Genomic DNA, 27,268 nt, shown 5'->3' on the forward strand with positions numbered 1-27,268 from the left:
TTTTCTTCTATATATTTTTTTCTGCCTCTCTCCACCTCCTATCATCGCCTCCTTCCCCACCAAAATATAAGCTCCCCAAAGGGCAATGATTTTCTGCTTTTTGCTCCTAGAATAGAAGCCCCAAGGCTGCAGGGACTTGGCTGATTTTGTTAACATCGATATCAATTCAGAGAAGGCAGGGCTTCCCTGGTGGCTCAGATGATAAAGAATCTGCCTGCAATACAGGAGACTGGGGTTCAATCCCTGGGTCAGGGAGGTCCTTTGGAGGAGGAAATAGCTACCACTCCAGTATTCTTGCCTGGGAAATCCAGTGACAGAGGAGCCTGGTGGGCTACAGTCCATGGGGCGGCAAAGAGTTGGACACAACTGAGCAACTGCGCATATTAATTCAAAATGCTTTACACAGAGTAGGGGCCTTCAATGCTTCAGTGAAAACTTGTTGAATAAAAGAATCAAAGAAAGAAAACCCTTTTCTGTTGATCAAGTTTGCATGGTGATGAAGCGGTTAAGTTTTTCTCTGAGTTGGGACAATGGCAGGCACATTGCTTTGGTTGTAAGTATAGCCTCCACTTTTAGTCTGTTGGGACCAACAAGGTCAGTGGCATGGATGGAATTAGAAGTGTCTCCTCTGTGCTAAATATGATTTGGGTGTGGGGAGGATGCTGTAACAAGAGAAAGCAGCTCCTTCCTGCTCCAGGGGGGGCAAGAAGGAGATGTCGTAAAGGAGGCACTGACTGCATTGAAAGCAAACACAGGAGATCTAATAATGCTTCAATCCTTTAAACCTGACAAAAGCTTATTTGATGTGTGGCAGGTTACACTTATACTGAAATATAATTTGAAAATATTCTTCACTTATTAACAGATGTCTTCATCAGATTGGTAAACATCAAAGATTCATCTTGGTCTTTCGTTATCTCTATCTCAAACACTACCTGCATCTTTGCTTCATTATATTCTCCCTTTAGGCAAGAATAAAGCAAAAGCATATGATCATTTGCAAGTCGATATTTAATACTAGCATTTTGTTAGTGATTTAAAATATACAGCTTTCTGAATATATAAAATACAACAAATATATACATATTTTAGGATAAATAGAATAGAATTTCACAGTAGAAGATACATTTTTTTTTTTAACACTAACAGTAATGTTCATTTTGGAGCACAATGGCTTTAGTAAGTGATATAAAGTAAAATAAAGAGGATTGTCAAAAAAAAAAAAGCAAAAAAAATGAATTGTGATAAATTATATGTTGGACTTTAGCAGTTTTCATAAATAGAATGACAAATGACCAAATGATTTATCATCCAAAGGGATGCTTCTGAGAAGGAAACAGCACACTGGCCACAATTAACAAAAGCCAGGATAAACCAGGATATTTGGTCATCCTCCTCATGGGGACATCTAATGACAAAACTACTTTGGGTTTTTTTTTTTTTTTCAAAAGCCAATACAAAACAAACTAACTTGCTCAATATGCTGAACACTGGTCCTTTTTTGATTAACTGCTTTGGTACAGTAAAATTAAGGAGAAGGCAATAGCAACCCACTCCAGTACTCTTACCTGGAAATTCTCATGGACGGAGGAGCCTGGTAGGCTGCAGTCCATGGGGTCACTAAGAGTCGGACACAACTGAGTGACTTCACTTTCACTTTTCACTTTCATGCATTGGAGAAGGAAATGGCAACCCATTCCAGTGTTCTTGCCTGGAGAATCCCACGGACGGGAGAGCCTGGTGGACTGCCATCTATGGGGTTGCACAGAGTCGAACACGACTGAAGCGACTTAGCAGCAACAGCACAGTAGAATTAAACTATTTAATCTGAATATAAATTATCATTGACAACTGTTAGAAGAGGAAGAGAAGTTCAATCGGTAATCTGCTCAATTTTCAAATGGCTCTGATCATTAGAAAAAATTTCCCCTTGATGTAAAAATTAACCGTAATAGAAAAGTCTGCTGGGTACCATTTCTCAGCTTAGAAATATGCATTTTGTGTTTTTAAGATTACCCACTTCCAGTGTTGACTTGGTTGGCAGAAAGCTCACCGCCAGCCCCAGCCCTTATTGGCTGTGTTCATCAGGAGTCCTGTGTCGAGAGGATTCTAAGGTCACCTTAGGGCCAGCAGCAAGGCATGTGGTGATGTCTTAATGGTGTTTATAGGAGACATGGACTGTGGGGCAGTGACAGGTGTGGCAAGTATTGCCATCCCAGATTTGGAAACACACCTGTTTTTACAATAATTTTCTGGCAGACATCCAATACAAAAGAAATAATCACACCTTGTTGATCCTGCTTCTTCTACCTGAATAAGTCTATTACAGTGTAATTAGCACATCAGCTACACCACAGAAGAATGTCGTCACTCTTAACTAGAACGAAGACAACCACCTCATGATTTCCACACATCACTGTTTACAACTCTCTCACTTCAAAATCAAAACAAGGAAGATCACATTCTTAATACCTGAATAGAAAGTAGTAGGAAAAAAACAACAACAACACAGTAAACATGTAATTAATTGTTCCTCTGTTTCCATCCCTTACTTATTTTGTTGTTTGTGGGCTATATTTTTATCTACTAAGTAATAAAATGAAAGTTAAACGTGATTTTCCTCTTGTAAGCAAATACTAATAGCTCGATTTTGAAAAACAATTTTCAGCATTTATTTCATTACCATGTATTTTGCATTATTTATCCTTCATACAGAGAGATATGTTTAGTGCCTTGCAATAAGGAAAATTTTTAAAAGATATAGTTGAAACATTTTTTTAAATATAGAAGTCTTTTCTAATATTTCTGCTGCTTTTGTGGCCATGAAGTATGTATCATCTTTGGATCTTGATTCTCTAATAAGAAAAAATTGGGCAGAATTAAATCTGTGTTGAGAGAGAGAGCCCTCTTCAGATTGCAAGGCAGCTTTTGACTACACAAATCTACTTTTCTAAGAGTGAAATCCTATTGAAGTGGCTTTCCAAAATATTTTGTGGAAAGTAAGAATCAATAGATGGCAACTCATTGTTCATGCTCCCCAAACAGGAGACAAATTCATCAGGCAGCAGGGTTTGTTCTGGAATAGTTTCATTCAGTGATGCATCTTCCAGAAGCATGGTAGTTTCCCCCTCTATTGAGTTTTGCATGTCCGGAGGACTGCATTCTCCTTGATTTAAAATGAGGCTTAATCCTTCAAGAAATAGTGTGTTACTTAGAGAATTTGTACTTGAGACAGAGAAAGCAAAATCAGGATATTTTTTAAACCTGGCATTGTTTCCCATGTTTAAGGAGTCAGCTGGTAGTTCCAGAGTTGAGGAAGCTGTTTCATCATCATTGCTGAGATGGTTTCCCTCAGGGAGAAAACTTGAAATCTGGGGTTTATACCCAGTGTTGAGATCAGGAATATATACAACTGTAGTGTTGGTGAGTAGTGACTTCTCCAGGCTCTCTTTTCTCTCCAGGCATCCTGTATTGTTTTCTTTCTTGTAGCCCATGGGTTTTTCTTCTGGGAGAATGATTTCTATCTCTGTAATCACTGGATCAACATATAGGACCTGTTCACTGGAATTGTTATTCATAAATTCATTTTTTTCCTAGGAAGGAAAGACACTTTTTGTTTACAAAAGACATTTAAAGGAGCAAACTGGATAAATAAGGACTAGAATTTTGCTCTCCCTCAACTTTCCTTTCCCCCTCGCTTTTCTTCATGGTGTTTCTCTTCTCATATGAATTTCTCCTTTTGTCTTGTTATTCTGCTCCATTCCAGAGGTTTGTTAAATTCTCGCAAGAAGGAATTGAAGGAAAGAAGTAATAAAAATAATCCATGCTGTAAGCACATGTCTTTATTTATGAATTTTAAAGAGAAAGAAGCCTTTTTCTTGTTAACTTGCATATTATCTCAGTGCCTTTTAAAATTTTGGAATATTTTGTAATATTATAGAGCTTTACTAGAAGAAAATACTTTGTTGCTTAAATAAAAGCCACCTGATGTGAAGAACTGACTCTTTTGAAAAGACCCTGATGCTGGGAAAGATTGAAGGCAGGAGGAGAAGGAGACAACAGAGGATGAGATGGTTGGATGGCATCATCAACTCAATGGACATGAGTTTGCGTAAACTCCAAGAGTTGGCAATGGACAGGGAGGCCTGGCGTGCTGCAGTCCATGGGGTCGCAAAGTTTTAGACATGACTGAGTGACTGAACTGAACTGAAAAGGGCACAGAGAATCCTGTTTTGCTTCCATTTGAACATAAAGTTGTGGTAAATGCTTTGGGTTGTGGCTCCAAAAGTAGGCAGCTGCTCACAATTCAGACATGTCTGTGGTGATCAGTCAGGAGGGTGAGTGAAGAAAGTTTTTATCTGTATAAAAGCCTGATGACTTTTCTGGTAAGAGAAGGGCTCAAGGCCTTTCACCTGTTGGCTGGCTTCCCAGGACAAGTAACTCCCACCCAACACAGTTATAAAATTACAGATGCCTGCTATGATGCAATGTTTGAGTCCTTCCAAAATTCCTATGTTGAAGCCCTGTGATCATATTAGGAGATGGGACCTTTCGGAGGTAATTAGGTCATGAGAGTAGAGCCCTCATAAATAGGATTAGTGTTCTCACAGGAAGAGAACAAGAAAGCTGGTCTCTCAGACTGCCATCTGAGGACATAGCAAGAAGACAGCCATCTGTAAGAGAGCTCTCACTAGGAACCACATCTGCTTGATCTTGGACTTCCCACTTAAGCTGCCCAGTCTGTGGTATTCTATTGAGCAGCCTGAACTGACTAGAGTACCACCTCTTAGTCTTTTGGCAGAAAGCAAAACCTCACCTGAAGAAAACCCTAAGGTTTATTTCTAATTTATTTCTAATTCTAAGAGCTCAGGATGGGAAGGAAGTTTGGCAAAAGGAAGACCTTGAATAAAGCAGGGTGAAATATCATTCAAATTTTTTCAACTCAGCCTCCCCCGGGCCTTTGCTAGGTTTGTGTTGGGAAGGGCAGACATATAGTCATGGATCAGATGTAGTCAAAGGAACCAAGAGGAAGGGGATGTTTTCCCCTCTTCAGGTTGGCAGCTGAATGGAGAAGTACATAGGGGACAGACCACAGTGAAGGACACAAAGGAAGAGGAGAATCTGATCACAGTGAGGTCAGGGACAATTGTCTGAGTCACAGAATGTTCCCCATTCCCCAGGATAACTTGTCGGGGGACAAGACAGAGTGACTAAGTGGAATGAATATCAAGACCACAGTATTTATCAGCTATTGTTTACTGACTGTGTACTTGCCCTTCAGCCAGTTGTTAACTACTTTATTCTATGTATGGGTTCAGTTATTCCAGACCACCCCACCACTATGTACAACATTACCTCCTTTAGAGTCAACCATGTCCACACTCTTTCCTTTAAGTATCCAGTGACAAGGATCCCTCCTCCTGCTCATGGTAGGCCTTTCCTCCTCAACCCTTCATAGTCTCACTTGATCAATCCTCACCCCCTCTCTGCCACCCCATTACTAGTCCTCTCAAGCCCACCCAATTTAGTACAAATACAATTCTGAGTCCATACTGCTCTGAAGCTATTGTTATACATAGGTTGCATCAGTACCATCAGTACTGAGAGCATTTGACCATGTGTCAGCATAGCCCCTTTCTTACTTCTCTTCCAGTCTACACTCATCAAAAGATGTCTCCATGCCCATTCCCACTTCCTTATCTTCTATTCACTTCTAACTGAACCTCTGGATGGACCACGAGTGACCTGCTCCTTGTCCTATTCCATAGGCACATTACACTTATAAGCCCTCTAGAAAGTCAGCACCGAGGACCCTTGCTTAATGACACTTTGCCCACCCCTCACAATGCTAATTTCTCATAGCAGTTTTCAAACCCTTAACAGTGTTCTCAACACTGGCTGTGTAGTGGATTCACATGGGAAACTTTGAAGATGCTGACACCTGGGCCTCCCCACGTCAGCCCTCCCCACGTCAGCCCTCCCCACAAAGATCCTGGATTGTGGCCTGGGAATCAGGATTCTAAAATGCAATCAAGGCTGAGAACTGTTGTCTTAAGGACTTATCTGGGGCTCTGAAAGGAGTTGATTAGTGGGCTCACTAGATCTCCAGATAGAGCCACTTCTACTTGTTTTGCAAATACTTGTCTACTTCAACATCGTTTGAACAAAGGGTCCCTAGGCTAAAAATAAATTTAAGCTTGAAAACTGTTGGTTGGCAGAATGAAGTCTGAGTTCCATAACAAGGCCTCCTGTGCCCTGATCCCACTCTATGTGCGGTGCTTAGTCACTTTAGTCGTGTCTGACTCTGTGCGACCACTCTGCATTCCCCCATTGTTCCAGCCACTCCTCACATCAGATGTTTCCACAGAGCCACACCCAGCAGGCTGTTCTCACCTCTGTACCTTTGCTCATATAGCCTCTCTATTTTGAATGTTCTCTGTCTCTCCTGAGAAGTTCCTTCCCATCTCTTAATATATTTCCTCTACACTCTCATCAGATTTGGTCTCATTTCTTTCACTATACTACGTTGCTGCATTTCAGTGCTTAGATGATGTGTCTGTCCAACCAACTGAGTTTTGAGCCCCTTGACAGCCAGGCCAGAGAGCCAGAAAGTGTAAGAGCACACAGAGCAGATTCTTCCCCCTCCTCCATAACCAGCAGCTGCTCCTTCAAAACCTGCAAGATACCCTATTGCCTCAGGGTCTTCCCGGGGCAGCCTTCTAGTCTTGCTGAACTGGAGACCCGGCCTATCCCTGGTGACACCATCTGCCACAGTCTCCTCACATCCATCTTCTCGAATTCCACTGGGTCTCAGGGGCAAAGTAGTGTCTTCCTTGGGCTCCACCTGCTTCTCCAACTCATGTAAAACAGAAGCTCCTTTGTGTCTCTGAGTCTCCTTCTATTGAGATTTTCTTCCCTGTTTCTTCGGTCTCTGGGGACACCTACCAATTATTTGGCCACCAAGTGGCTCTGGCACCTGGCTTATAATCTTATTCTTCTCTTTTGAATGGCATTGCTTCTCTCTTCCATCTCTTTTTTCTTCCCCTAATCCATTCTTTCATCTCTCTTAAGTATGATCTGAAATATGTAAAATTTTATTTCTGCATATGTTTATACAGTTGTGCAAATATGCACACACATTTATTTATTTGAATGGAAATTCTCCTTTAACTATTGGACTGCGCTGTTGGTCTCAGCTGCCATTTAGTTTGTACTTAATGGTGTTTGGTTACCTGAAGTATTTTCACAGCTTTACTGTTTTCCATATTAGGAATATCTTCATAGAGCCACTTTGGTATTAGCAATAGGATTCTTCTTTTAATTCTAAAAAACAAAAAAATGACACATTATAATAAGTATCTTACTTGAGGACTGGTGCAGGCAATCATCTTGGAGATTAGTAAATCAACTAGAATAGAATGCATAATAAAAATTAAAATTTCCAATACAGGAAGGAACTAAGATTTCCACCTCCTTAAAAGTTTGTGGGAAGTTAATTCAGTATCTTTTCAGATTTTCCTCTTCTCCATATTGCTCTGCCTCTAAAATAATGTAAAGGAGCACACAGAGGTTCTCCCCTCCTAAACTTTCCTTATAAGTACTCATGCTAGGGCTGGGGCAGTTGTCTTGCGTTTGAATGGCTATGGTGAACACGCCACGGTCTTTACATCCATATACAATTACTAGGTCTCAGGGGTAGTGTTTTGACCAGACCATGAAAAAGAGCTTGAAAGTCCTGAGACACCTCATTATTTTTCCTCCTCGGAGCACCCCATTTTGGCACGTGCCCACTGGTTAAAGTCACTTTCTCATTTTGAATCATGCATTTTTTTTTCTTTTTTCCAATCATTTGTCCTCTAGATGATCTGACTTGAATTTATCTGAAGTTAATACAGTTGGCACATATGCACAATTATTACATTGTTAAATCATCCAACAGATCGTGCTTGTCTCAGCTGCATTATAGTTCTGTAATAACTGTGTGGTTTACCATCAAGAATTCACAGACTTTGACTGCTCAATGGAGTCAGAATACTCCAATATCACAGTAATCCAAGTCTATGCCCCAACCAGTAACACTGGAGAAGCTGAAGTTGAATGATTCTGTGAAGACCTACAAGACCATTTAGAACTAACACCCCAAAAAGATGTCCTTTTCATTATAGGGGACTGGAATGTAAAACTAGGAAGTCAAGAAACACCTGGAGTAACAGGCAAATTTGGCCTTGGAGTACAGAATGAAGCAGGGCAAAGGATAAGAGAGTTCTGCCAAGAGAACGCACTGGTCAGAGCAAACACCCTCTTCCAACAACACAAGAGAAGACTCTACCCATGGACATCACCAGATGGCCAACACCAAAATCAGACTGATTATATTCTTTGCAGCCAAAGATGGAGAAACTCTATACAGTCAGCAAAAACAAGACTGGGAGCTGACTGTGGCTCAGATCATGAACTCCTTATTGCCAAATTCAGACTGAAATTGAAGAAAGTGGGGAAAACCACTGGACCATTCAGGTATGACCTAAATCAAATCCCTTATGGCTATACAGTGTAAGTGAGAAATAGATTTAAGGGACTAGACCTGATAGACAGAGAGCCTGATGAACTATGGACGGAGATATGTGACATTGTACAGGAGACAGGAATCAAGACCATCCCCATGGAAAAGAAATGCAAAAAAGCAAAACTGCTGTCTGAGGAGGGCTTACAAATAGCTGTGAAAAGAAGAGAAGACAAAAGCAAAGGAGAAAAGGAAAGATATTCACATTTGAATGCAGAGTTCCAAAGAATAGCAAGGAGAGATAAGAAAGCCTTCCTCAGCGATCAATGCAAAGAAATAGAGGAAAACAACAGAATGGGAAAGACTAGAGATCTGTTCAAGAAAATTAGAGATACCAAGGGAACATTTCATGCAAAGATGGGCTCAATAAAGGACAGAAATGGTATGGATGTAACAGAAGCAGAAGATATTAAGAAGAGGTGGCAAGAATACACAGAAGAACTGTACAAAAAGATCTTCATGACCCAGGTAATCATGATGGTGTGATCACACACACTCACCTAGAGCCAGACGTCCTGTAATGTGAAGTCAAGTGGCCTTAGGAAGCATCACTATGAACAAAGCTAGTGGAGGTGATGGAATTCTGGTTAAGCTATTTCAAATCCTAAAAGATGATGCTGTGAAAGTGCTGCACTCAATATGTCAGCAAATTTGGAAAACTCAGCAGTGGCCACAGGACTGGAAAAGGTCAGTTTTCATTCCAATCTCTAAGAAAGGCAATGCCAAAGAATACTCAAACTACCACACAATTGCACTCATCTCACACACTAGTAAAGTAATGCTCAAAATTCTCTAAGCCAGGCTTCAGCAATATGTGAACAGTGAACTTCCAGATGTTCAAGCTGGTTTTAGAAAAGGCAGAGGAACCAGAGATCAAATTGCAAACATCTGTTGGATCATCAGAAAAGCAAGAGAGTTTCAGAGAAACATCTACTTCTGCTTTATTGACTACACCAAAGCCTTCAACTGTGTGGATCACAATAAACTGTGGAAAATTCTTCAGGAGATGGGAATACCAGAACACCTGACCTGCCTCTTGAGAACCTGTATGCAGGTCAGGAAGCATCAGTTAGAACTGGACATGAAACAACAGACTGGTTCCTAATAGGGAAAGGAATACATCAAGGCTCTATATTGTCACCCTGCTTATTTAACTTATATGCAGAGTACATCATGAGAAATGCTGGGCTGGAGGAAGCACAAGCTGGAATCAAGATTGCCGGGAGAAATATCAATAACCTCAGATATGCAGATGACACCACCCTTATGGCAGAAAGTGAAGAAGAACTAAAGAGCCTCTTGATGAAAGTGAAAGAGGAGAGTGAAAAAGTAAAGCTCAACATTCAGAAAACTAAGATCATAGCATCCGGTCCCATCACTTCATGGGAAATAGATGGGGAAACAGTGGAAACAGTGGCTGATTTTATTTTGGGGGGCTCCAAAATCCCTGCAGATGGTGATTGCAGCCATGAAATTAAAAGACCCTTACTCCTTGGAAGGAAAGTTATGCCAATGTAGACAGCATATTAAAAAGCAGAGACTTTACTTTGTCCACAAAGGTCCATCTAGTCAAGGCTATGGTTTTTCCAGTAGTCATGTATGGATGTGAGAATTGGACTATCAAGAAAGCTGAGTGCTGAAGAATTGATGATTTTGAACTGTGGTGTTGGAGAAAACTCTTGAGAGTCCCTTGGACTGCAAGGAGATCCAACCAGTCCATCCTAAAGGAAACCAGTCCTGAATGTTCATTGGAAGGTCTGATGTTGAAGCTGAAACTCCAGTACTTTGGCCACCTGATGGGAAGAGCTGGCTCACTTGAAAAGACCCTGATGCTTGGGAAGATTGAAGGCAGGAGGACAAGGGGATGACAAAGGATGAGATGGTTGGATGGCATCACTGACTCAGTGGACATGAGTTTGAGTAAACTCTGGGAGTTGGTGATGGACACGGAGGCCTGGCGTGCTGCAGTCCATAGGGTTACAAAGAGTCAGACACGACTGAGCAACTGAACTGAACTGAAGGAGAATGGGCAATGGGGCTGCTAAAACACTAACACAATTGGTATCAAAGTGATGGATTCAGACACTGCCACACTTCTCTTCAGAGTGATTCAGGGGGTTTATTTGGGTAGAACTTGAAGCAGGTTACAGATTAACTACTGTGAAGAATCCAGGCACAATAGACACACTTGAGGCACATTGAGAAGACAGCATAGGGAGAGAGAGAACATGAGCTGAGATGTCAGCTGCCTCTGGACTCCTGGCTTAGTGTTTGGTGACCTTGGTTTGAGCACACTTACCCTCTCTACACCTCATCTAAGTCATCTAAGTCACTCAGCTTTTCTGGCAGCGTCATTGCAAGGATTAAATGAATGACATTTGTAAAGAGTTTGGCATGAATAGATTCCCTGATGCTCAGTTGGTAAAGAATCCACCTGCAAAGCAGGAGACCCTAGTCTGATTCCTGGATGGGGAAGATCCCCTGGAAAAGGGATAGGCTACCCACTCCAGTATTCTCGGGCTTCTTTTGCGGCTCAGCTGGTAAAGAACCTGCCTGCAATGCAGAAGACCTGTATTTGATCCCTGGGTTGGGAAGATCCCTGAAGAAGGGAAAGGCTACCCACTCCATTATTCTGGCCTGGAGAATTCCATGGAATCTATAGTCCATGCGGTCCCAAAGAGTTGGACACAACTGAGTGACTTTCACTTTCACTTTTTGGCATGGATGCATACTCATTAAATACCGTTCCTTTTGTTTTGCCTTTCTCTCAGGAAAAGTGTTGATGAATTTTTAAAATAAATCACATAGTTGACTACATTTTGATAATACAAATATATGGTCTAAATGAGAAAACAAATTCAACAAAAACCTACCCAGTTCGAAGTGATCTGTTAAATATCCCAATCAAAGATAGAACCGACAGCATAACAGCAAAGAAGACCATTCCCAATAAAAGTCCAATGTCTTGTTTCCTGTTGTCTGAAAGGAAAGAAAAATAATTTTAGCTATAATTTCCATCTTGGCTACCTGATGTGAAGAACCGACTCATTGGAAAAGACCCTGATGCTAGGAAAGGTTGAAGGCAGGAGGAGAAGGGGGCGACAGAAGATAAGATGGTTGGATGACATCATTGACTCAATGGACATGAGTTTGAGCAGACTCCTGGAGATGGTGAGGGACAGGGAGGCCTGGCATACGCAGTCCGTGAGGTCACAAAGAGTCAGACACGACTGAAAAACAACATGTGATACCAGAATCACTGTTCTCTCTATTCTGCTCCAAGTGAAGGTCATTGATCTCAAAGGAAACAGGAAGAAGAAATAAAATTAACCTTTACCTCGGGCTGTAAAGTGACTGCCATTCCAAATTGCACAACAATGTCTTTTGTTTGAGAAGATTGGGTTGCATGGATCTGAGACCAGTGGGTTTCCAGAATTGAGTCTCTGGCAAATGTGGTCAGTGTTAGACATTTTTTATGAGTTTGTGCTTGCATATTTTATATTAAAAAAAGTGTAGTGATGAACCTCATTTGGTTTGTCTGACACAAGTGAGAATTCCCAATTGCTTGTGACAGAGGCTAAAGCTGGCCACAATCACAACTGAGGTTTTTTCTTGGTTTGTTTAATCTTTTGTACAAGACAGAAGTTATGTATAGTTTGTCACCATTCTTCAAAATTTACTGTTCATAAATTTCTTCCTGCTGAAAAAGGGCACTCTACTTAGAACAATATATAAGAGCGAAATTCAAATTGTCATATATTTTGCACTGATATTTTATTTTAGAAACAATGCTTCTTTTGAATTTTGAAGTAGAAGTAATCACCTGAAATCTTTAAATAAATAGTATATTCAACATGTATTACCTGCCAGGCTCATCACATTTTCTCCCTGCTGCTGCTGCTAAGTCACTTCAGTCGTGTCCGACCCTGTGCGACCCCATAGACAGCAGCCCACCAGGCTCCGCCATCCCTGGGATTCTCTAGGCAAGAACACTGGAGTGGGTTGCCATTTCCTTCTCCAGTGCATGAAAGTGAAAAGTGAAAGTGAAGTTGCTCAGTCATGTCCAACTCTTAGCGACCCCATGGACTGCAGCCCACCAGCCTCCTCCATCCATGGGATTTTCCAGGCAAGAGTATAAGAGTGGGTTGCCATTGCCTTCTCCGCATTTTCTCCCTAGTACATGAAAAACCCTATCTTCTGTTTTCAAATGCAGACTGTAATTGAGACATGATTTGTCACATGGGAGTTGTACCTAAGCCATGCTATTTATTGCCTCCTTCCATCTTCCTTCCTCCCTGTGACAAATGTTTATCAGATACTTACTACATGACAGGCACTGAATTGGCCCTACCCTAGCTGTTTTCAGGTCTGTCTGGGGGTCTCCAGGCTGTCCAGCCCCTCTGCTAAACCCAGCTGGTGGGCTGGGGTCAATGTGGCTTAGTTCACTCCTAGTCCCTGTGGAGTATGGGGTTAGTGTTTTCCTAGGACTGAAATACTATTGCTGAGAATTTCAAGCCACCAATGGGAGGACTGACTGCCAGATATTAGAGCCTAGAAGATGCTGGAGAATCCCTAAGTTAACATGGATCAGATAAAGGGGTGTGAGGAGTAGAGCAGAGTGACCAAAATTACAAGCCGAGACACCTGGGTTTCAATTAGATGCTGCCATTTATCAGCTCTGTAACCTCAGAGCATAATAATAAACTTGCCAAAGCTCAAGTTGCCTCTTCTATAAAATGATATCTACCTAATAGAGCAGCCATGAGTGCCTAGCCTCCACAGTTCCCACAGCAATATCAAGGTGCTGATCTGTGTGCTAAGTCACTGCTAAGTCATTTCAGTCGTGTCCTACTCTGTGCGACCCCATAGATGGCAGCCCACCAGGCTCCCCCATCCCTGGAATTCTCCAGGCAAGAATACTGGAGTGGATTGCCATTTCCTTCTCCAATGCATGAAAGTGAAAAATGAAAGTGAAGTCGCTCAGTCGTGTCTGACCCTTAGCGACCCCATGGACTGCAGCCTACCAGGCTCCTCCATCCATGGGATTTTCCAGGCAAGAGTACTAGAGTGAGGTGCCATTGCCTTCTCCGCTGATCTGTGTAGGCATCTGTAATTAGGGATATTTACTGAACCTAAGCACTTGGCTCATAATTGATTCACATAATACAAAATTTAGAGTACCCTTACATTGCTTCATCTTTATAACGCTTACTACCACCTTATTTTTCTTGTTTTGTTTGTTGTCTACCTCCCCCCAACACACATTCATCTATCTAGAAAAGAAACTTCATGATAACAGGGGCTTTGTTCGTCTTTTTCACTACTGATTCTCCAGCACTCAAAATAGTGACTGGTACATAGAATAGGTGCCTGGCGACACAGAATATTTTTGAATAAATAAACAAAAGTCCAAAGAATATCAATATCACCTGCAAAAGTTTTTATACTATACCTGCCAGATTTCTATGCAAGGACATAAATACTACACAACCTGATCTCATATCTTTTTATGCCTAAAACATTTTGGTTTGCTTATCAGTGGAAAATACCTAGTCATACTAACAAATAAAATGGAAGCTGGTTTGTGTAAGAGAAGGAGCGCAATAGACTTCAGGATTTGAAAAATCAGATTTGAATTTTAGTCCAAACAAGTTCCTCAGTGTCTCTGAGTTCCAGTTTTCCCATCTGTAAAACAGATTCAACGCTTAGCTCAAGAAGTTATTTTGAATATTGAAAAAGATGAAGTACATGAAACTTTTAGCACAAGGTAAACACTTAAATAATGATATTTTTTAGGAAGAATTTTTGAGGTCTTGAGGCCCAGCACCAATTGAAATGAACATGTTTCTAACCCGGAGCAAACGCTGGCAGAATCTACTTAAAACACTCCTTAAATTCAATTTTAAGCATATTTTTGTTGGTAATTTTCCTATGTAAATCATGTGGCATATCTTACCAGAAGTAAGGTGTTTTTTAAAGATGGAAGCAATTAGAAGTCCAGAATTCTGAGTATCATGTTGGAATGATTTCATTGTGACATGAGGACCTTAAACAAAAAGAAAATAGTGTCAGCTTTTCATTCTTTGCACTCAGGTTACCCAGTTTCCTGAGAGTGTCTTTACATGTTTGGAGATGAATAAAGTAAACCAGTAACTTTAATAGACTGGAAAGATGGAGTAAAAGCCTTCTAGTGTGTGTATCTTTTCTTCCTTTTATTAAATTGGATAAATCCCAAAGAAGGAAACATTCAAAGGATGATAAAAACTACCTGGAGTTTGTAAGATTTCAAGATGTGTCCACTCATTTCATGAGACTTCTAGGCAACAAATATCAAGGAGCTTTATTTCATTCACTGAGCCAGAAGAAAACGCACAACTGGTCTATACCTGATTCCTTCCAATAGGTGATGCAATAAGGTTTAGGTTTCCTTAAGCACCTCCAAGATGTGACACTTTTGCCTTGCATAATCTTCAAGATGCTGTTGGCAAACAGCATCTTGGCTCCATATAAGAAGCCCAGTTTTAATAATAGCAAATGAAGAAACAGACAAAGGATTAATCGCAAAAACATACAAGCAACTCCTGCAGCTCAATTCCAGAAAAATAAATGACCCAATCAAAAAATGGGTCAAAGATCTAAACAGACATTTCTCCAAAGAAGACATACAGATGGCTAACAAACACATGAAAAGATGCTCAACATCACCCATAATCAGAGGAATGCAAATCAAAACCACAATGAGGTACCATTACACGCCAGTCAGGATGGCTGCTATCCAAAAGTCTACAAGCAATAAATGCTGGAGAGGGTGTGGAGAAAAGGGAACCCTCTTACACTGTTGGTGGGAATGCAAACTAGTACAGCCACTATGGAGAACAGTGTGGAGATTTCTTACAAAACTGGAAATAGAACTACCATATGACCCAGCAATCCCACTCCTGGGCATACACACCAAGGAAACCAGATCTGAAAGAGACACGTGTACCCCAATGTTCATCGCAGCACTGTTTATAATAGCCAGGACATGGAAGCAACCTAGATGCCCATCAGCAGATGAATGGATAAGGAAGCTGTGGTACATATACACCATGGAATATTACTCAGCCATTAAAAAGAATTCATTTGAATCAGTTCTAATGAGATGGATGAAACTGGAGCCCATTATACAGAGTGAAGTAAGCCAGAAAGACAAAGACCAATACAGTATACTAATGCATATATATGGAATTTAAAAAATGGTAACGCTAACCCTATATGCAAAACACAGAAAGAGACACAGATGTACAGAACAGACTTTTAGAGTCTGTGGGAGAAGGCGAGGGTGGGATGTTCTGAGAGAATAGCATTGAAACAAGTATACTATCAAGGGTGAAACAGATCACCAGCCCAGGTTGGATGCATGAGACAAGTGCTCAGGGCTGGTGCACTGGGAAGACCCAGAGGGATGGAATGGAAAGGGAGGTGGGAGGGGGGATCAGGATGGGGAACACATGTAAATCCATGGCTGATTCATGTCAATGTATAGCAAAAACCACTACAATATTGTAAAGTAATTAGCCTCCAACTAATAAAAATAAATGGGAAAAAAAAAGAAGCCCAGTTTTGATTAGCAGACACTTTGAGGTTATAACATAAGGGTGGAATGCTATTAATGACTTCCCTCTGCTCCTTCCCTGGTGGCAAGGATCCTGGCCAGCCCTGTCTACTCATAAAGGCTCTCAGAACACTGCTAATGAAAGCTTCTGACCAGGGTGGGGTCATCTAGCTTCCTTGATAGCTAACTCATTTTCAGTCTGAACTCAAGAGTCCTGAAACTTCCTCGCCCACCTCCTCCCTCCTGATAATTAAAAGCTGCCTGAGGTGATTTCAAGGACACGATTCTCCCAGCTGATGGAAGATGTTCCCGAAAGTGGTTCTAAGCTCTGAATCCCCAAGAGGGTCTCAAAACCTGTGTATTCAGTCATTCTGATTTTAGTGTTCAAATTCTTCTTTTAAAAGAATTACAGTGGGGGTCAGGGAGAGATCACAACTTGAGATGCCTTAACTGCTACAGGGATATAACAGGTTTTTATAACAAGCTTTGTGTCTGGGGCAACTCTCTTTGACAAAAATATCACAGAGTTCCAATAAAAAATGTCCCTATGGGTCTTTGGAAATGATTATAAGGCTCATCTGGTTGCAAACAGGCTCAACTGAAGAGGAGTCTTCTAAGAACCATGGGTAGGGAATTTTAGGAGATGAAAGCATCAGAAAAGCCAAAAGTTCTTCCTTGTGTTTTTATCTTGCTTCTCCACAGCAAGAGGGAAACGTTTCACTCTGAACTGTGCATGCTGTGTGCTCAGTCGCTTCCGTCGTGTCTGACTCTGTGCGACCCTATGGACTGTAGCCCGCCAGGCTCCTCTGTCCACTGGATTCTCCAGGCAAGAATACTGGAGTAGATTGACGCGTCCTCCTCCAGGTGATCTTCCCAACCCAAGGATCGAACTATCATCTTTTTATGTCTCCTGCATCAGCAGGCGGGTTCTTTGCCACTAGTGCCACTTGGGAAGCCCTACTCTGAATTGTGACAAATCAGAAACGCTTCCGGGCTCCTCAGTGTTTCTGTAAGTCTCTTTTTTCCCCAAGTGTGTGATTCCATCACCAGTGGCCAACAGCCAAGATTATTCATCTAATTTTAAGAAAAATATTACATTAAAATGTAATACAACTGTCAGTTTGGCAGAATCATAGGTTTATAGCATATGTTGCTGGATTATTTTGTTCTCACTTTTATTATTTTTGAATTAGTATTTTATTTAAAAATAATATATAGTGTTGTTAGCTTTTAAACACAGGTTAATATAATTCTGTTGCATAAACTACAGGTGGTTATTTGGCAATTAAACATCAGTTATTAATTTGCATCACATAAAAATAATTTTCATATCTGACTAGGGCTTTATTAGCCCTAATAGAGAAGAAAAATAATAGTCTTAGAGTCTTTTGTTATCATAATTTCAAATTGACCAGGTTAGATTAATGAAGCTTTTTAAAAGAGGTGATTAGTAAATGTGTCCCCCCAAAAAAAAATAAATAAAAGAGGTGATTAGTTGTGAGAAGGTAATTTCATAAAGAATCATGTATCTGAAGTAAGACAATTTATAAGCAAAATTGTCAGAGAAGAAATGGGGTCAATGATAAAAACTTTTAAGCATGGGACTAAAATGAAGCCATGTAGACTATATTCTTCACGGCATACTGCCACCAAGTGGCTAGGTCATTTCTTTTTAAATCACATGTAATATTTTTCATTATAAAAGCAATAACTATAAAAAGAGAAAATAATTTTAAAAGAAAAATAAAACAGAAGGAAAAAAAAAGCCCTAACCCCATCCCCTTAATCCACCTTCCATGACTAAAAACATTGTTTATATCAACTCTAATGATCTGTGTACTGCCTAAAACGCTAGAAAAAATCTCACAGTATTTTTGTTATTTGTTTAATGTCTGTGGTATTGTCTGTAAAGAGACAACTCTGTCTCTGCAGCATAATATTAAATTATGCTTATTATTCACAGCACATATTTGAGTAAACTCAGAAACCCCAAGTCATCTCTAATTTGGTAAGAATTTTTATATAATTTATACACACTGACATTGGACACTAGAGTTAGTCTTAACAGAAGGGAACGTGTTTATAGGGAGTCTAGAATTTTTTTTTTAAAGATGCAGTTTCTTATTCTTGGACAAAACTAGAAGCATAACTGCATTCTTTGGCCCACTGAATACCAGCTTAATTTAATCAGATCTACTCAAAAGGAATTAACTTTTGCAATAATGTATTCCATCTGTGTCTTACGGATAATGTCAAACTAGTCTCCTCAGCCTTTTCCTCCACATCTACCATGGAGCAAAATGTGTTTTGTTATTCTTTTAAAGTGATGATTTATTGAGTACTAATTACTTTCCAGATAGTGTACTAGACTTTACATGCTTTCTCATTTAATCCTTACAACAACCCAATCAGGTAGATAATACTGATGTCCTCATTTAAAGATGAGGCAACAAAAGCATAATAAGGATAAATGACATGTCCAAAGTCACCTAGGCAGCGATCCAAGAGTAAAAATTCCTACCTGGTTCTGGCATGTGATTTATGCTGGTCGCTGGCCCCATTAATTAACAATCTCCCTTTTCTATCAGGATGGCTGCAGGTGGGGCAGCGGAGCCAGCCCAGCAAGCAGAGCTCCCCTGTTGATATTTAGCCATTGTCCCTGGGAGCTGGCCAGTGTGTTAGAGCTGCCTGGCCTTGTAGGGCTCCGGACCCACCTCAATGGCCTATGGTTGGACTAACCCACTGAGCACTGATTCTTAGACTCCTCCAGCCTTGAGTTGTTTTCTTCTGAATACCAACTATTTTATACAAGCTATGGCGGCTCAAACGGTAAAGAATCTGCCTGCAATGCAGGACCTGCTGCTGCTACGTCACTTCAGTCGTGTCCAACTCTATGCGACCCCATAGACGGCAGCCCACCAGGCTCCCCTGTCCCTGGGATTCTCCAGGCGTGAACACTGGAGTAGGCTGCCACTTCCTTCTCCAATGCTTGAAAGTGAAAAGTGAGAGTGAAGTCGCTCAGTCATGTCCGACCCTTATCGACCCCATGGACTGCAGCCTGCCAGGCTCCTCCGTCCATGGGATTTTCCAGGCAAGAGTACTGGAGTGGGTTGCTATTTCCTTCTCCAGCAATACAGGAGACCCAGGTTCAATTCCTGAGTCAGGAAGATCCCCTGGAGAAGGGAACGGCCTCCAGTATTCTTGCCTAGAGAATTCCATTGACTGGGGAGCCTGGAGGCCCACAGTTCAAGTGGTTGCAAAGAGTCGGACACGACTCAGCAAGTAACATACACACATGCTAACTATAGGGTGCTTGAAAACCATAGAAGAGTATGAAAAATAAAATACAATTTTGTATTTGTTCAAAAACTAGAAACAATCATTTTTTTTATATCTGTTAACAGTCTTTGGTGTATATCTATGTCCTGGTGGAGATCATGCTCTTTACTAAATGTTGTGTCTGGGTTTTTTATTCAATACTACATCATGAACATTTAAAAGTTTTATCAAAACGTGTTCACAATCAAACTACTGGCAATTAAATATTTCATCATGTTTATACTGTGTTTATTCTATCACTCTCCCATTGAGAAACCATATAGCTTGGTGATTTCAAATAACAGCTTTGGATTTAGATGAAACTGTTCAAATCCTGGCTCCATCACCTGAAGTTGCATGGCCCTGGGCAAATTGCTTAACTGCTTTGTGACTCAGTTTCTTCTTCATTTGTCAAATTAGATAATAATAATATTGCTTCATTGTGAGGTTTAATGAGATAGTTCATACAAAGTGCTTAGTACCATGGCTTATACAAATTAAAAGCTTAGTAAGCATTAGCTATTGCTATTATTGGACTTTTAGATTGTTTCCAAATTCTTATTTTATAATTAGGTTTTAAATAAATTTTGTGCATCAGACTTTTCATATCTCTACTTATTTCTTAAGGCTAGATTTCTATAAGTGGAATTGTTAGGCCAAAGGGCCTAGATATTTTTAAAGGCACCTTTATTTTTGTCCTTACCAGTCTTGGTGTTAGAGCCACACTAACCAAGACCTACATCTTAGAGGTTTGACCAGAGCTGACACAGGGCCCTTTCTAGACCTTTCCATCTGAAATTTCTAGGTATTTTAGTAAGAGAAGTCATACTTATGGTGTGTTTTTCAAGTTAGTGAAGGTTTTTTTCCCATTTTGTTCTTCTTAAAACATAAGCATCTCCTTTTGATTTCTTTCTTTTTATTCTCCTTACTCTAATATTTTCAACTGTTTCACAGCATTTACATGCTACATTTAATTTTATGGTTGGAATTCAACATTATTTGGGCCAAGGGTAAAGATTTGACTATAGTCCATGTCAGATGGCAAAGAAAAAGACAGTAGGCAGAACTATCAAATAGGCACCAGAAGCCCTGGGCAGAGAAAAGGATACGTCAGAATAAACTCTTTACCATGCCTTGAAAAACAAGTCGAACAATGAATCATTTCATGAGTTACCATGTCATCCTCGTATATTAAGGATAGGAGGCCATGCCTAGACATATTCAAGGGATTATCTTCATGCTTATATTCCCTACATTTGAGGGAGAAGAAGGTAAGAAATCTGTGTATGGCAGTCGTATCATTAAAGAGAAAGAATAAAAGAAGGAAAAGGTAAAAAACGGCAGCCACCTAGACATTTTCTTGAGTGATATGGTTCTAACAGAGGTGAGGATCTGATATCAAAGTGTAGCAAACTCTGTGTGCAAGCATGGACAGCTTCCAATTTTACCTAGTGGTTCAGGATTCTTCAAAGGTGCAGCCTGGCTATCAAGCCCAGCATGTACCTGTTCCTTAGTCTGAACAGTCTAGTGGACATTTGCCATTTTTCAGTTGCCCAGCTGCAGGACCTACTTCTTCGTGGGCATCCTAGGGGAGGTAGGAGGTGGGTAGGGTTTCCCACTGTGGTAGCCTCAGGGGAGCAGAGAAACCCTCTGCCTACCCCACCCCACCCCCTCCCCGGCCCGCAAGTAGCTGCAAGCAGATGACCTGAGCCCCACTCATCAGATGCCCTTCTCCCCCACTCACACAGAACACATGGCCCCAGGAAATCACTTAGAATCCAATATAGATGCAGCAGCTGTGCCCAGAGTCTGGTAACAGCAGCACCAGTGCAGTGTCTGGGGCGCAGGGAAGCAGTGGCAGTGGGCACAGTGCCAGGTGCAGAGTCCTCACAAGTGTCTTCCCAGGCTGAGATTTTGGCTGTGCTTCTGGCTGCCCCTATCCCTTGCATCCTATCTGTGACCATTTTACCAGCCTTTCTACTACTTTCCAGCTGTCGTTCCAATAATTAATTCCTTTTCTGCTTCAGAAAACCAGGCTTTATTTCTTTTGCTTACATCCAATCACAATGAAAAATTCTGTAGTGGGTAAACATTGCAATTTTTGGTAGTGGGTGGTTAGGTGAGGAGACATGGTAGGACAAATATTGACCCCACAAAGATGTCCATGCTCTAACCCTTGGGATTTGTGGATAAATTACCTTATATGGCAAAAGGGATTTGAGATGGGGAGATTATCCTATATTCAGGAGTGAACTATCAAGGGTCTTTATAAGGAGATAGGAGGGTCAGAGTCTGAGAAAGAGATTGGCAGATGCTATGCTTCTGATTTTGAAGATGAAAAATGGGATGGGACTGCAAGCCAAGAAATGCAGACAGCCTCTAGAATCTGGAAGATGCATCGAAACTGACTCTGAGAGCCTTCAGAAGGAGCATAGTCCTGCCAGTACCTTTGTTTTGGTGCAGTGGTGCTTATTTTGGATTGCTGACCTCCAGAACTACTAGAAAATACATTTGCATTGTTTTACGTTACTGAATTTATTCTAACTTTTAATAGAAGTGATAGGAAACTAACACAGGAGGTTATGACTTCCTCATGGAAAAGCGTAATCTTTAGTCTCTATTATTTGATTGCAGACCTCAGAGAGATTGTGAAACTCTTATGAATTGTTCTTTATTCTACAAAACCCTGGTGGTATACTAGGGACTGGACCCAAAAAAGATTAGATAAATCCAGATGAAGGATCTAAAATGGTCAGTATTAAAAAAATAAAAATAAAAAAAATAAAATGATCAGTATTTCTAAGAACATTGTGTATATACGTTTAACCCAGTTTAGTAACCACAAACCCACAAATTTATAATCCATCTTAATATGAATGAATCAGAAATCTCTTAATTACAAATAACAGAATTTTTGCAAAGTACATTCTGTGTGCCACTTCTAATTTGCATTATATGTATTATCACCTTTATTTGGTTCCATTGATATAACATTTGTTTTTTCTTTTTGAGCCACTAAAATCCTGAAAAATTAATGAGAATCTTTGAGTCACTGGTAATACAACCAGTGGTATTTTGTGAGAACAAAGTACAATGTGGTTTAATATCTTGCTTATACTTGCCTTCCTCTGGAGAACCTCCCCCCGCCCAAAAAAAAAAGACTATGATTTCTCTGGGAAACTTTTCTACTGAAAGTTGTAATTCAAGGAAGTTAATTAGTCATTGTGAAATGTAACTGCCCTTCCCTCAGGCCTCTGACTTGTCATTAAAGGGATTAGAGGGCCTGTACATTTTCTTCATGACAAAAGGATCTGTATTACAACAGAACTGAAAAACATTCCTGCCTAGAAGTCCTCTTCTCACATTTTTTCACATTTCCTTCTCCAGGGGATCTTCGAGACCCAGGGATTGAACCCAGGTCTCCTGCATTGCAGGCAGACGCTTTAACCTCTGAGCCACCAGGGAAGCCCTTTTTCACATCAGTAGGAGTCAAATTAGGAAATTCACATTCGTATTTTCTGTGTTGGTTTTCTGTGCCAACAAACTATCTTCTCCATTTTGCTGCTATTTCTGCACTGCTTAATGGCTCCAGAAACTGTTGCAGTGACTATCCGGGTTGGTGGTCTAGAGGCTCCAGTTTCAGCAGCCCTTGGAAGTTTTCAGTGCCTCTGTTGAAACCTCATATCCAGAGGCAGAGAGGGTCTAGGCCGAGGGGGTAATGTGGAACATAATGGTTCACTGGAGCCATGGTCCTGCCTCCTATGCTTCTTGAGATCCTGGGGTGCTCAGGGACTGAGGAAGTGGTGAGCACGAGGAAAAGGAGGCAGAGGTGGAACCAGATAATACTAGAAAGAATGGCCTGAGATTCTCATGTACCCACCCTTTTTTGCCCCCCAAAACCATGTTACAAAGGCAATAGCTTGGGGAATCAGTTCTGACCCTTTTTGTCCACATTTCTGGCCCACACCCTTCATGACACTTCTCCCTCTTAAAGGGTGTGTCCAACATCCAGAACACTGGTTTTTACCCTGCAGAAATACCACTTGATAGATGCTGCAGAAATACCACTTAATAGATGCTGAGCAATTGTTTTTTAACTGGTACCCAAGCGTTTCTAATGCAGATGATCGTCTGAGAAGCACTGCTTTCAAGACATTTTACTGAACCAAGTTCCAGCTGGAAAAACACACTGTGAATTTTCCTGTGGTGCCTTGTCTTGGGCAAGGTCACCTTTTCCACCTGTACTTTATCCTTGTCTCAGACTGCCCTATCCTATCCCAAGGTTCCTATGATTTCATTCTCATCACTTTAACACAAACCTGCTTCCATATCTGGTATTCATGCCAAAGTGGAAACAGTTGATAGCATCTTACGGTTCCCTCTTCTCTCATGTATTTGCATTTCATAACAAACATTAGAGGAATTAAAAGAAGCTCAGTTGGCATATTAGCTAATGTGTAGAGGAGGATTTGGTTTGGCGATCCAGAGGAGGCTAACAAGGGACCATCTGAGGTCTCTTAGGAAGGAGACCAGCAGAACTACAGGGTGAGTGCTGGAGTCTTGCAGCCTGACTCATGCCCAGGTCTATCATTTACCAGCTTTATAATGTTCAGTAAACTGCTTAACCTCCTTGAGCCTCATCCTCCTCTGTACAAGTGGAATAACAGTTTTATTGGGCTGTGGTGATGAGTAAAATTCTTATCACAGTGCCCAACACATAATAAGCATCCAATAAATGTTAGCTGTATTATTTATTATCTTGAAGTCACCTGGATTCAGCCACTGAATTAGCCTCTTGTTATTATACCAGGATAGAAACATACTAGTCTCTAATACAGAAAAATTTGTCCCATAAAGTCTGAAAGTATATTCTGAGATTGACTTATTTTTTCTTTTTTAGTCCCCTCTTATCATTGTCCATGGTTTTGCTTTCCTCAGTCTGTTACCCTGGTCAGGCTGAATCCAAAACTATTAAATGGAAAATTCCAGAAATAAAGAATTCTTAACTTTTAAACTGCACCATTCTGAGTAGTGTGATGAAATCTTGCATTGTCCAGCTCCATCCTATCCTGGATATGAATGATCCACAAATCGGGCCTGTCAGTCACTTAGTAGCCATCTTGATTAGCAAAACAACTTTCCTGCATTATAGTGCTTATCTTCAGGTGACTCTTATCTTACATAATAAGGGCCCAAAGAACAAGCATAGTGATGCTGGCAATTTGGATATGCTGAAGAGAAGCTGTAAAGTGCTTCCTTTAAGTGAAAAGATGAAAGTTCTCGACTTATTAAGGAAAGAAAAATAGTTCTACGCCAAGCTGTATGGTAAGAATAAATCTTCCGTCCTTTAAATTATGAAGAAGTAAAAAGAAATTTGTGCTAGTTTTGCTATCATACCTCAAACTGCAAAAGTTACAGCTAGAGTGTGTGATGAGTGCTTAGTTAAGATGCAAAAGGCATTAAATTTGCACAATAAGGTATTTTGAAATTGAGAAAGAAACTACATTCACACAATGTATATTATGTGTATATTGCTATAGTTCTATTTTATTGCTAGTTATTGTTGTTAATCTCTTGCTGTGCCTAATTTAGAAATTAAACTTTATGTTTTATTTACAGGAGAAAAACATAGTATATTATAAGGTTCAGCACTATCTGTGAATTCAGGTCTCCACTGGGAATCTTGGAATATATTCCCCACCCATAAGGGGGGTCTACTGTGTAAGGCTTTGTTTTTCATTGAAGTCTAAATACTCTAAGGACGAAAAAGCGAGTACTTCATTTAACCCTTATTATAATTTGGTTATATTATAAAATGATTTCATTGGTTTCTTTTGGAGACCAGGTTTTTAAAAGCCAAGGGAAGGCACTATCCAGAGGGAACGTGATACAGAAGAATGCTAGGGTCTGCAGGAAAAGCCATACGTACTTCACAATTTGTCCTGCGGTGCCATCTGTGCAAAATTTTGAAAACACTTTGTTACAAGGATGAATCTATTTAGTGATACACAAATAAGAATTTTAGAGCACAGAAACAGGAAATTCCTGCATGAAGGGAGGATTACTGCCTGGGCTGTGTTTCTTCATACTTGATCTTAGCCAAAAGGCCAAAAAGCTATGTTTCTTCATAAATAAATAATTACCAGGAAAGTTTGGCCCCAAACCCCACTACTAAGCAAGTTAATTAAAGTATTACAGAAACTATCTTTTTATTTTTTCCATTATGAAGCAATTCAAACTTCAGTGGTGAGATTTGATTCTTACTGCTTTGATTTATATGTTTGTTTATAATACTGTGTACTTTTGGTTAGACTTTTGCTTTGTCTGTCTTCTCTAGGATTAAGAGATCTTTGTCTCCTTCGCTGACTGAAGTTATGCAAGTACCTAACAAGTGCCTGATGTGCAGTATAGGATAAATGAACATTTCATGAACAATTTAAATGAATGACTGTTTTCATGGATACCTTTTTAAAAAAGCAATTGATATTAAAGATTTACTGAAAAGCAATTTGGCAACTTGCATTAAGCATCTTAAAATATGCTCAGCTCTTGATCCAATAAGACCTAAAGGCAGAAGGAGAATTTATATACAAAGCTATTCAAAGAAGTTTACTGATAATGGAAAAATGCAATAACCTAGATATTGTTTAAATAGAGAAATGATTAAATTATATTACATCCATAAACTGAAGTGCACCCAGTAAATAGGTTTTTAAACTCAACAAGGTAGATTAAGTAAGAAAATCAGGATATAAAACAGTACTTATACCACAGCACCAACCATTTAAAAAATATGTGTACAGGAAAAAACTAGTATTTAATCCATTAAAATGTAAACAATACTTATTTCTAGGTTGCATATTACAATAGATTTGTGTTGCTTCTACAAATAGAAAAAAAGAGATAATTTTTCAAAATGATTTTATGCTAGCACTTTCCCTAACACATTTTTCCTGTATCTTGTTTAATGTGTCTTAGAAAGCAATTTGTACCAAGAGAATAGTTTACGGTTCCTCTTAGCTAACATGTTAGTCCTGGATAGATGCAAGTTTTCAGAGATATGTAATTTCAGCTGGCATTTTTGCCTCTTGAGTGATTATTTAGGAAACAAAGACTTTAAGTTTAGAATTGTAGGGTAGCTGTGACGTCCCCATTCCTTCTGTGTGTAGTTTCCAGCCTTTACTTTTAAAGGAGAACATCTGTGGTTTGTGGTCCTATACAGTTGTATCCATGGAGGATTAGTTCCAGGACCCACTTTGGATACCAAACTCGGAGGAAGCTTGAGTCCCTTAACTAAAATGGAGTTTGTATTTGCCCTTAACCCATGCACATCCTTCCATATACTTTAAATCATCTCTGCTGCTGCTAAGTCGCTTCAGTCGTGTCCGACTCTGTGTGACCCCATAGACGGCAGCCCACCAGGTCCCCCCGTCCCTGGGATTCTCCAGGCAAGAACACTGGAGTGGGTTACCATTTCCTTCTCCAATGCATGAAAGTGAAAAGTGAAAGTGAAGTCACTCAGTCGTGTCCGACTCTTCCCGACCCCATGGACTGCAGCCCACCAGGCTCCTCCATCCATGGGATTTTCCAGGCAAGAGTACTGGAGTGTGGTGCCATTGCCTTCTCCTTAAATCATCTCTAGAGTACTTAAAATACTCAGTACAGTAAATGCTATGTAAATAGTTGTAAATACAGTGTAAATGCTATGGAAGTAGTTGCTGCTGTTGTTGCTTAGTCGTTGGGACCTCATGGCACCCAGGCTTCCCTGTTCTTCACTATCTCCCAGAGTTTAC

The 27,268-nt window shown here is 40.3% G+C and overlaps 1 protein-coding gene across 1 annotated transcript in view; it reads right to left on the bottom strand.

Annotated features, from left to right (window-relative positions):
• Positions 1 to 1,117: 1,117 nt before the first annotated feature.
• IL23R (interleukin 23 receptor) overlaps positions 1,118 to 27,268 on the bottom strand; it is a 71,809-nt gene continuing 45,658 nt past the window's right edge. Inside the window, exons 8-11 of the mRNA XM_070467974.1 lie at positions 14,520 to 14,609; positions 11,437 to 11,542; positions 7,233 to 7,323; positions 1,118 to 3,593 (exon numbers count right to left, since the gene is read on the bottom strand). Of these exons, the coding sequence (XP_070324075.1) occupies positions 2,943 to 3,593; positions 7,233 to 7,323; positions 11,437 to 11,542; positions 14,520 to 14,609 (938 nt within the window). The 3' untranslated portion in view covers positions 1,118 to 2,942. The remainder of the gene's footprint in view (positions 3,594 to 7,232; positions 7,324 to 11,436; positions 11,543 to 14,519; positions 14,610 to 27,268) is intronic.

The sequence above is a fragment of the Odocoileus virginianus genome, chromosome 5, assembly GCF_023699985.2.
Source record: "Odocoileus virginianus isolate 20LAN1187 ecotype Illinois chromosome 5, Ovbor_1.2, whole genome shotgun sequence".
NCBI lineage: Eukaryota > Metazoa > Chordata > Mammalia > Artiodactyla > Cervidae > Odocoileus > Odocoileus virginianus.